This window comes from Trifolium pratense, linkage group LG4 (genome assembly GCF_020283565.1).
Source record: "Trifolium pratense cultivar HEN17-A07 linkage group LG4, ARS_RC_1.1, whole genome shotgun sequence".
Lineage (NCBI taxonomy): Eukaryota > Viridiplantae > Streptophyta > Magnoliopsida > Fabales > Fabaceae > Trifolium > Trifolium pratense.
Window position 1 is genome coordinate 16,976,277 of NC_060062.1, and position 12,374 is coordinate 16,988,650.

The 12,374-nt window shown below is 32.0% G+C and overlaps 1 protein-coding gene across 1 annotated transcript; it reads right to left on the reverse strand.

Moving 5' to 3' along the window:
* Nucleotides 1–8,874: 8,874 nt before the first annotated feature.
* LOC123919912 (acyl-CoA--sterol O-acyltransferase 1-like) lies at nt 8,875–10,284 on the reverse strand. Its single transcript, XM_045971949.1, has one exon. It carries the CDS (start codon nt 10,263–10,265, stop codon nt 9,276–9,278), a length of 990 nt encoding a protein of 329 aa, XP_045827905.1. The 5' UTR covers nt 10,266–10,284; the 3' UTR covers nt 8,875–9,275.
* Between the last annotated feature and the right edge of the window lie 2,090 nt (nt 10,285–12,374).

The following is a 12,374-nucleotide window of genomic DNA, read 5'->3' on the forward strand; positions in this document are numbered from 1 at the left end:
TGTTTCGTAGGATTTGTAGGTTGAATTAGGCCCAACTCAAATTCTAAGAGTTAAGTTGTCCTAGTTTGACTTAGTATATTCTTGTTCATGTCTTTTTTCATACTTCACTTACTACATTCGATTGGCTTAACCGGACCGTCATTGCCAAACACCACGTTTCATTAATGTTTGCGTTTTATTGTTTTGTTTATCTTTAGTACCAAGTTGTTGATTTGACATGCCAACTTCATTAGTGTGAAAGGCCCAAAATTGCTTATCTTGTAGTTTGGTGAAAGTGAAGCCAATATTTGAGACATTAATTTTTTACAAGGCTGACTATCAATCAGTTCCATGTGTTGTCATCTTTGGTGAGCTCAACTCCATTGTGACTCCATTGCTCGAGGCCGCGCGCGGATGAAGACATGGACAAAGATGTTGCAGAGATCAAGGGTGCTCAAATTGAAGAGTCATTGAAGTATAACTAAGTATGCACGTAGTTGTGTTGGTGATGCCCATATATGCAAATATAGGCATTTTGCTCAGACCTTATTGAATTCACGGATGGACCTTATTGAACACCAGTTAAATGCTAGACAAGTTAGACAACTATGAAGAGATTTATACGCATGAAAAAAGTAATGGACACCGTATGTTGGCTCCCTTTGTGTTAGTAAAACTTAAAAGTCAAAGTAGATATGCTCTGCTGTTTGTTTGTAGTAGGAAAATGTACCACCTTGTAGTTAGTTACCAACTATATATATAAGATGTCCTGGAATTTTCTTCTTATGGAAGCATTGGATGGACCGAGATCCCGTCGTACTAAAATCTCACAGTACTCCATTGTTTTTAATCTCAATCGTAGATCCACAGTTCAACGGTTTCGATTATATAGTGCAAATCTCAATAGTTTAACACAGTTTGAGATCTTGACCATTCTTCATTCCAGCTCAGACATTCTGGATCAATTACAGTGTCATACAGTAACAGTAACTATGTAAAATCCAAATTCAAACTTGAATTCTTTGTAGTCACACCGCGTTAATAAGTAGTTCACTTTTTATCTATCGAGTATATTAATGTCTGTTTTTATCTATTTTTTAGAAAAATAATATAAATTTTTTTAAATTAAGTATTCAACTACAATGGTTTTAGACCTTTTAAAACCAAGTTTTTTTCCTTACAAAATAGGCCCATAAAAACACCCTAAACAGAGTGGGGTCAGAGGATGTCAAGGTTGCCTTTCAAGTAGACAATGCAGGGACCCGGATCGATTGCTCTTGTAGTTGCACGGAGTTACACGTAGTAGTCAATATTTGTCGTCGATTTATGATCAAATGGTTCAAATTTATGCAACATAAATTTAATAGTTTATTACAGTATTTAATCTCGGCCCTTAAAGTTATAGTGTGCACGCAGTAAGTGCATTAAACCCAAATCCAACGATGCAGCCTTATATTTTCTTTGGAAATAGCATTTGTTGGTCATTCAAAATTTATAATTTTATAGTATCCCAAAAAATAAAATTATAATTTTATTGACTGAAAGTCACAAAAAACAGCAAGAAACCAAATACAATCATTAGCAGGAAAAACCAAACAAATACTAATAAACATAAGGCTCTTTCTCAATCACACAAAGAAATAAATTAATATCACCATATATAGAGAACTACATATATTATTATTATATTATTATATAGTAGTACTACAAATATATTATAAATAGATCTCCTTCACTGATTAATGTTTAGCATATATAATCCACTGCACTTGGTATGCATAAATTATCGATTCTCACTCTCATTCTTGATTGTTTGACAATCAATTTTCAAATAAAGATTAGTCATCATTAAAGATGATAGTTACAAACAAATAAATAAAAATACACGCATGTAACCGAAAAAGTACTTGTCTATGCACATCCCTCAAAATTGTAATAGGTAATAATATATAAAATCACAATAACCAAAAAAAAAAAGGCAAAAATACTAGATTTTCTTATCTTCCAACCATATAAAAAAATAAAAACAAGTACTCTCTCCCAAATTTAGAAGAAAATCTTTCATGGTTTCTCAGAATGAATTCCAGAACAACCACCTAATGTATCATAGTTAACAAATCTGCTTGGAGCTGAGTTATGCCTATACCCTTTTGGTAAACAATTCTTCACTTGTCTCCCTTGGAAGAATTTTTGTTTATGATCCAAATGCGGCTTCAAATAAGTTTCACCTTCAGATGAAAAAAGAGGCCTTGTAACTGTACTAGGAGCACTACTAGGAATGATCCTTGCAGCCATAATCGTGTCGAAAGAATTTATCGAAAGAACAAGGCAAAGGGCTAGAAGGGTAATGAAATGTGTAGTAGACATGAAAAATATTTTTTGAAGTTTTAAGTTTTTGATTTGAGTTTGATATGTGAGAATGAAAGAAGAGGTTTTATGGTAGATTGATGTCAAAGGGTTGAAAGTATGTATGTGTCTTAAATAGGCTCGTGAATAGCTGATGAATGCAGATATTTTCACAGCTCATTGGGTAGTACAGTCCTTAAAATAGAGGTTGTGTGTTGATGGTGAGTTGGCGAGGTGGGTGCTTTCTTGCAGCAAGTGAGGATGCTCGTGAGTTCTTGTTATAATGTTAGTGCTCTCTAAAAGATTTGTTCTGTTTTTGCCCCTAAATCAAAGTAATATCTACTTTTTCTAAACAAATTAGTACATCACTAACTACTGATATTTTTTTTTTAAAGTAGTTAAGTAATTAGACTTACACGCTATAAATGTGAGAAGTGCGGAATATGTGGTTTGAATCTAGGCCCCTCTAATAATGTCTCTTGATAGCTACTATATGAGCTACTCCAATGAGATTAATCACGGGTAAAATGAAATAATGTTAAAAATTTAAAAGTAATTTTTTTAAAATTAAAAATTAATAATAAGAGTAAAAAATAGACTACGTTAAATACCAACTTGCAATGTGTGGTTGGTCTGAGTGGTAAGAGCTACTCTAACGGGACTAACTATGGGTGAAATGATATGTTATTAAGAAATTTAAAAGTAATTTTTTTAAATTAACAGTAAGAGTCAAAATAGACTATGCTAAATACCAACGTGCAATGTGTGGTTGGTTTGAGTGGTAAGAAATTCTGACACCTTAAGCAAGACATTAGGGTTTAATCATTATTTTTGTGTAGGGAGAAAACTCAATTAGAGAGAAATCTCATATGTCAATCATACAAAATTGACTTGTATCGTGAGGATTGCACTCACTTATTTCATTTAATGAGAGATTTTTAAGACACACTCTTACACACGCGCAACAATATTAATATTGGGTTTAAAAAAAATTTGATAGCATGTAACCCAATAAAATTTGAAAGGCCACCGATAGCATTTTAGAATTTTACAAAACTGATTTGTAAGACGAAGATTTACTCCGCCATTTTTAACATAGTTACGAGGAAAAAAAATTCAATCTACTATAGTTTTTTTGGTACAGATCAATCTACTATAGTTGCTAGCTCGTACTATTAAATTGGTTGGTAACCTATAAATCAAGCCTCATCAATCTTGTTTTGGTATGGTAGCTTTAAAGTTTAACCCTGACCACAAATCATAAAAATGCTAGCTCCTCTCATTTTCACACACCCCACCCAAAAAGTTGCCATTTAATTACAAGTAGTTCTTTATTATTTATCATAGCCAATACTTTTTAGATGGGATATAGGGAGCCAATACTAAGTTGGTTGGTTACTAGTATAGATGAGATGAGATATTACATTCATTTGAACAATTCAATTCAACTACAAGCCATTAGATACCAATAACTTGTGTGAGTTGTGACGTTTTAAGGGTCGCAAAATTAGAACATCAACCACACTGTCCCGTAACTACTGACATTAATTAACACAACTTATTAACCCCATCTGTTCTGTTTTTAAGCAAAATTAAACTCTCTCTCTGTTCTAAATTTGTTTTTATGAAATTAAAAATAAAATTTTCCTCCATTTCATTTTATGTGTGGTGAACAATTTCTCGGAAAATGATTCACGTAGGAATATAGCAGATCGATATGATTTGGATTTTACAATATTTTTTAGCGAAATATGAACCAATCTAAATCGATGAAGAAGATAGTTTAGTTCAATTCAACAAGGTTGATATTTTTAAGAAAAAATAAAAATCTAACACAAGAGTAACTTTTAAGTAAACATTTATAATTTTGTATTATAGTAATAGGTGATAGATTATTCAAAAAAATACATGATCAAAACATTTTTAGAATATTAAAAAATCCAAAAAAAAAGAGTAACTTTTGAGTATCATTATAATTTTGCTGTACTATTAGTAATATATAATTAAAAAAAGTGAGCAAAGCATTTTATCAAAATTAATACTGCTTATACTAATATAATTTGAAGTTAACAGTTTGATTTAGGTCTCGAGTAATCGGTCAGTTTTGATGTGAAACAAATATCCAAATCAATAGAGTTCGAGTTACATGTCTCTTAGTGTGCGTTTGATTTGCTAAAATACAGAGGACTGGACAGAACAATTTTTGTTGTACTCTGTTTGATTTGAAATTGGTTATGGGACCGGACAAATTAGGTAGCAATGGACAGAACAAAAACCAGATTTTTTGTCCATCACTAAACCACGGGACAACTTTTTGTCCACATTACAACTATAAAAAATACGAAAATACCCATTTTATTTTCGAATATAAAAATATTATTGTCATATATCTTTCCGGTACAGGTTTGTCCTATCCTGTATTATCTTGTTCTGTCCTGTACTGTTCTGTCCAGTCCTTGTTGTTTTACAAATCAAACGCACCCAAGAGAGTTTTATTTTCCTTGCTTAAGAGGCTTCTACAAAAATATTAACATTCTCTATTTAAGAAGAGTCTAACATAGTTTAAACTAGATGTAAACCGGATCATATTAACCGAAATGGATTATCTTAAGTATGATTTACAATGCTGTAAAAAAAAAAATATGATTTACACTTAAGAGAATAAAGTGTAATCTATCACCATTTTGTCTATTGGTAGGAACTATTCCCACCCTACCATGCATTTATTTGAGGCAAAACTAGAACAAATAAAAAAAGTTTTACTTACGTACCAAAAAAAAAAAGTTTTGCTTAAATCATGGATAAAGATAAATAACTCGAAGAATCTATAGAGTCAAAAAAATAAAAAAAAAACTCGAAGAATCTATAATTAAGTAATAAAATAAAATCAAAGGTTGTTTCATTAATAACTCATACTTTATCATCTAACAATTAATTCTGAATTTCTTTTTTTTTTTCATTTCAAATTAATATTAATATATACTATATATATAAGATAAGGAATTAACCATCCACATAAGGAATAGAATTCAAATAAATATACTAAATCCTTATGGATTTGATTGTGTTGTATATTTTCAAAATAATGAGCTGGTTAAGCTGCGTTCAACTCCGCTAAATGTTATCTTTTTTCTGTCTATTTCCCCCGTTTTTTTTCTCGGGTTTCCCTTTCTCCGCTTTTTTTCCTTTTTATTGTTTCTATTGTGTTTTTTGTATTTTTTGTTGCCTTCGGCCCTGATTTGGTCCTTTTTTTTTAGAATGAAACAAAAAACCAATAAGCAAAAAAAAAAAGGCCAAGCGAGGATTTTTAGACGCGTTTCTCAACGTGTTTTCTAACAGTTCTAACAAAACCGAACGAATTCGGTTCAATACGACTGGGAGAAATTGTTCAGTTGTGATCATTTCATTTAATTATGGTAGTTCTTTTGTTCCACAGTCAATGAAATAGCGATATGGCTAATTTCATAGACCGTAAGCAATAAAGTGAGAATTCTGTTTTATCTATATACACAATATCCACAATAATATAAATAGAATATATAGAAACAGAAGAATAATGAATAGCTTGAGACGATCCAGGTCGATTCCGATAGATGCAAAAATCCGCACCAAAATCCGAATGATTACATAACTGACTGTGGTCGGTAGAATGACCATCATCATTTCTAGGTAAGGATTCCTGTAAATTACGAATGTTCGACCGTCCGGGAACTTTATATATTCATAGAAAGAGTCGGTCGAGTAAATCCAACCACCTAATGCTCGAGTCAGGTCAGAAGTCTTAACTAGTATCCACGTTGTTAATCTTATTGCCAAGTCCAACAGACCACAAAAGACCACTAGTTCGGGCTTTTGAACAATTTCATACGAGATAGTATATAGCTGATAGCCAACCAGTTTTAGCTTTTGACCCAAAATTCAGGCAACCCGCTTGCACTGACCAATGAAAATAGAACACTGTTTCTTGATTAGACGTAGCCATGATTTTTTTTATCAAAAATGCCCTCGTTTTTTTTCTTCTAGATATTTTTATTAATATATATTTCAACCAACTCATTAACTTAGTTGGTTGAAATATATATTGATTGTGAGTACTAATAAAGCAATTAAAAAAAAAGAATAAGATGACAAACACCCAGAGCATAAGTTCTATTTCATCTTATTCTACGTGCATAATCAGAGAAAATTTTCAAAAGAATCAAGAATTCTTCACTACGAGCCATATTCATCATCTTAGTACTAACTGTACTAATCTTAGTACTAACTATATTCACAATCTTAGCAATATCAATTGTGACTGGCCTTTGAAGAAAAATGTGAAAATTGAAGTTTCCCCGCGAAAAGAAGAGGTTCACAAATATATTGAATTTCATTTTTTTATTAGGGTTTAACTTTCTTTAGTTTATTCCAATATCTTTTTGTCATTTATTCCCACACATTGACAAAAAGATACCAAGTATCCTGGAATAGCAACTCGTTCTTCTGAAGCTGAAGCTAAAATTTCTTGGTATATAGCAAATTTCTTGTAGTGGTTTGAGTAAGAATTAATAAAATTTAAGTGTATATTCATAATGCTCATGAAATTCTGAGCAAAATGGTATATTTACTTGTCTAGTTTGGTGTAAGAATGAAAAAACGTTTTTTTTTATTTTGATTCAGAGGTTGAAGATGATGAACAGTAGTTTCTTAAGGTTGTTTTAATATAAAGCCTATATATATTAATGAAGCATCATTTTTAACAAATATGCAACTTGGCCCGGTGGCATGGTGATTTGTTTCTTCATGTAGGGTACTTGTGTTCAAATCCCATCTCACTCATTTATTTTATTTCCCTTTTGTTTTTTTACTATAGTTATTATGAATGAAATATTTAAATTTATTCCTTAAAATTAATTATTTTTATTATAATTTCAGTATATAAATGACATATATATATATATATATATATTTTATTAGTTAAAAACGGTCCGATTCGGTTGAATCCCGATCGGAAAACCTTAAACCAATAAACATTCGTGCATTTGCGGTTAAAATTGTGCCCAGACTTAATATTATTCATGGAATTGCCACAGTTAGAAATGAAATTTGATATATATAAAGGAAAAAATATTTTATCGTTACTAGTAGTTTTAAATCGTAGCTAAAGCTTCCTTAATTTGCCCCCATTCGTTTCCGGTAGTACGTCCATAACCGCTGCTAAAAATTTGTAACCCTTTTGTTCAAAAAAAAAAATGTAACCCCGTTTTCGGCAGTTTTATTTCAACTATCAGCAGGTTGGGAGGTGGTGGAAGTTGATTGATCTTTCGAATAGGAGCTTTAAGGGTGTTGCTCAGCTTTGGTGAGGAGGACTAGGAGTTTCATTTAGAGGGGTGTTCATTTTAGGGCGAGTAGTGACGATGGGTGGTTTCTAATATTTATTTTGGTGGGTATTGTCCTCATTGGTGTTGAAGGTAAGGTATGGTTAGGTGTTGTGTGTAGGGATGTCTTTTATGGTGTTTATTTTCGGGTGTTCCGCCTATATACGACACCTTTAGTTTGTATTTTCTAAATTATCGGTCTTTGTTCGTCATGTGCAAGGATTCGATTTAAATAAAATTTGCTGTTTTTTTTAAAAAAAGTTTCTGCCAACTGAGCTAAACTCACACAATAATTCAGATTTTTTTTGTTGACTTAATTCGGAACATATTTTAGAAAAAGAAGTTAATTTACACTCTTTATTACACTTACTCATTTTATATTGAGAGTCCTCGTGTGCACCTGTATTTTTAAAGTCATGTAGCCTAATGACTAGAAATTTCACTCTTAAGGTAAATAAGTGGAAGGACCGGAGTTCGAACTCCGCCCCTTGCATATAGAATGTCATGTTCCTGTCAACCGGGCTAAGCTTACGGGACTGTGCACTTGTCTCTTAACAAATACAATAATTTTTGGTGTTTTCTAATATGAACTTGGGAAATTTTTAATAAAACATTATTTTTGTTCCCTATTCTTTACTCCCTCCATTCCAAACTTTGGTTCTTTTAGTCTTTTATTTTTGTCCCAAAACTTTGATTGTTTTAAGAAACCAATGTATGATTCATTTGCATCATTTAAAAAATATTCGTTAAATGAATTTTTCTCTTTTTTAATATATAGTAGGGGTAAAAATAACTTAACTTATCAATGTTTATTGTTTCTTAATCTATGTAAAAAACTCTAAAAGAACAAAAGATTAGGGACGGAGAAAATAATTAATTGGTGTAAGATAATACGGGCATGCAGCATGCTCCTAGTACGTAGTAGTACTAGTAGTTGTAATTTCAAGTTGTGGTGCTGTTGTCTCGAAGTGTATCTACTATCTACCTTGTACTTTGTTGGTGTCTTATTTCTATGAATTGAAATCACCTCAGCTTAAGTCATAATTGTTGATGATCATTTCCACCACATATATTTATATTCATAATAAAATTAAGGTGTATGATCTGACCATTAGTCATTATTGTGCTTAATAAGAATTATCAACTACTGCAAAAAAAAAAAAAAATTATCAACTAATTGCACATGTTTCTTGTAAAAAAAAAAAAAACGAATCGCAAGTGTACAGTATAACAAGAAATATAAGGGAATGCAAGATAACTTTCAATAGGAGGAGAATACAACTCCCTGGCCACAACAATATTTAGAGGCATTTTTGGGTTCGAAAGATACCACATGCCATAATATTTTAGCAAAAGATATAAAAATAATGCAAAATAAAGTTGTTGATATGAGTTTGGATTATCCACAGTTACTACGTGATGTAGTAACTGTTTTTTACCGTCTGATCAAATCTGATGGCTGAGATTAAATAAAGTAAAATCTGACTACCAGAACAAGAATTATCCGATCAAAGATATGTGCTTGAGATCCTTTATAGCGTGAAGTAGTTACAACCGTGGTTTCAAGTCCGTTGATATGCTGCAATTGAAAATCTAGCTTTTTTGTGTGAAACTTACACCACACCTAATTAGAGCCGGAATATAAAGCCAAATTCCAGTGAATATAACGAATGCCATTGTGAGGGTGCAAGACACAACCCTAGGGAGTATGTCGTGTTTCGGTTTGAAAATCTTCTTGTATGCAATTTGGAGAGCCACACACACCCCATGGATGAGGAAGAAGCATATCGAATCCCAACATAGTTCCCAAGTCTTCCATGTGGTGTCGTGCTTCATGTAATAGAACATCAGTTCGTGCATGAACCCCGACACCATAAATGTAACCAGGACAGCAGGGATTGGGGCCCATTTTCTCCCTATGACATGGCTAAATGCCTTCAACATTGGTTCGTATATGCTAGTGTGTAGGATACGCGTGACCATAATGTTCCATCTTCTTCCCCAATAGTCTTGCAATGATGTACTTAGATAGGGTTTATCGAAAGGTTTCTCCAACTCTACTTGCAGAAGTTTACGAGTGATTGCAGTAATCAAGAAAAGAAATATCTCCAATCCAAAGTACAAGTGTAAACACATGAATGTTACTTGATGGAAACTTTGTTTGTTCTCGTAGCTTGGAAGAAAAAAATATGCGAGAATGGACAAGACTACAAAGTCGAACCAATTTAAAGACGGGAGTTTTATTTGATTGTCAATTTTGTGTTGGAATTTGATGGGAAGGGCGGCAAGGAAGAGAAAATGAGAGAGACAATGAGGAGGGTTTGATGAGAGGGGACCTTTGGCAAAGGAGAAAAGGAGGAGCTTAAAAGTGGAAAGCCAAGAATGAGAGAATGAAAAAATGTATATGAGATGCACATTGGTAAGCCTCTTAGGGAGAAGGAGGAGGATGATTATTGGTGGAAAAAGGGCTACAAGTCTTCTTATGCCTTTGGGTACATTCTTCCCAATTTTGTAGCTATACCAAAACAATATTGTTGCTACACTCCATACCATGATGGAGTTGTTTATTTCTCCTTTCATCATCGATCTTTTACTCCCTAAATTTCTCATGATCTTAGAACCTTATATATTGACCATTGTGTAGACCACAATATACGTAAGAGATTTTTAATACATGTGTTAAATGATTTTCTTATTCTCAACGAACTCATTCACATATGACCATTGGGTACAAGCAAAAAGTACCCACGATAGGTATAATAAAAACCGGTATTACAGATATAGGCTAGATAATTATCCGTAAAAATGAGCAGGTAAGGGTGCGAATACGGGTATCTTAGTACCCTCTTCGCCTACCCGCATAATATATATTTATATTATTATATACAAACATATGTATATCAATTTAAAAAATTACATTATTAAAATATTACACCTATCAATAAATTTTTTATTTTTAACATAATGCAAATATAATATGAATATGTCAACAATGATATGAGATAAAATTATTAATATCGTGATTAGAGTCAAAATGCGAGTAATAAGGATCTTAAGTATCTTAAGCAAGTGAATATTAAATTTTAATCTGAAGAAAACTTAATTAAAAGGGAAGAATTCAACTTGCATGTCCAACAAGTTATTGGACGAAGATTAGTCACTCTAAACATAAAGCAGGTTGTTTCTTGGTGGCCTAAGGGCGAAACATTTGGAATTGACAGTTGAGTCTAACTCGACCTTATAAACATATATTCAGGCGATTTCGCAACCGGGGTAGGACTTCTTAACAAAAACTACGATTTAGGGCCTAAAAAATTTAAATTCTCAAAAAATATTGAATATTTTATTTTATATCCAAATATTCATACACAATAATTTCTACAAGCATACTTAGATGCAAAATCACTAATAATTTTTATTTTTTTTTATAATTGCAAAATCACTAATAATTGTTTCTACATCAATATCTTCTATCGTATCTTTCTCAAAACATAAAATTGTTAGACCATACAACTTTCCTTGTGACATAGACGGTCTTAAGTAGTTTTTCAATAATATTAACATGCATAAAAAAATATTCATGTTTGATTCAATGCCTTTATTTACCGTATCAAGTATCATTGTACCAAAATAATAATTTACGTATCGTTGTATCAATTCCTTCTATCAAATTGTAACCAAAAAAAAAAATTCCTTCTATCAAATCATATCAACCATGTCAAGTATCTTTGATATTCGATACAGTGTTACATACACAAAGAGAATAAGAAGCGATAGACAAAAATAAGAATTTTTTTATTTGCTTAATAAACTCCTATGTTTTTTTGGGACCAAAGTTTTGACATATATATGTTTTAGTATCTAAGACGGTCGCATTCTTCGTCTTGCCTCAAATACGACCTTGACTTAAGAAGATATTTTCTATGTTAATGTTTATTAAGAACATATCTACTAGATTTCAACTCCCGCTATCAGCGTTAGGATCTAGTTGATGGACACAGAGGTATTAGCCTCTCGGGCCTTTCTAATACCAAGACCACCAAGCTTCTTAGGTTTCGTGATCTTATCCCAGCCTACAAGATGAATACCCGTATTATTTTTTTTATAAAATATTAGGGTGCACATTTTGCGTATTAGAAGTGCCTTTCCATAAGAAATTGCGTGTCATTTTGTCAATCGAATCACAGGTAGATTGAGGGAGTCAGGCCACCTGCATGTAATAATTCGGAATGGAATTCAAAACAGATTTAACCAACGTCATTCTGCCGGCCTTATTAAGTAAATTGTCCTGCCAACTAGCTAGTCTCTTGCTAATTTTCTCCTCTAAGAATTCAAAATCCTTTCAAAATCATTTGATCTAAGATTAGACAATTAATATTACCGATATCCTAAATATGTGAATGGTATTTTTCATGAATCCAAATTATTTTAACTCCAAAATTTTTATTTTATAACACTTTTTTTTTGTTTAAGAATTAAAAAACAAATAAAGACTATTTTTTCAACATCTTAACAAGTAGGTCCATCACATTTTTTCTACTTCACTATACTAGGTGATATGCCTTCCGTAAATGTTTATGGTCATTTCTCCACTGACACTAATAATTAAATACACTATAAAAAGGAATAGAATTGAGAAGCTATATATAGCAGAAGTATTTACAGAGTCTCTGATACATTGCTGAACGTACA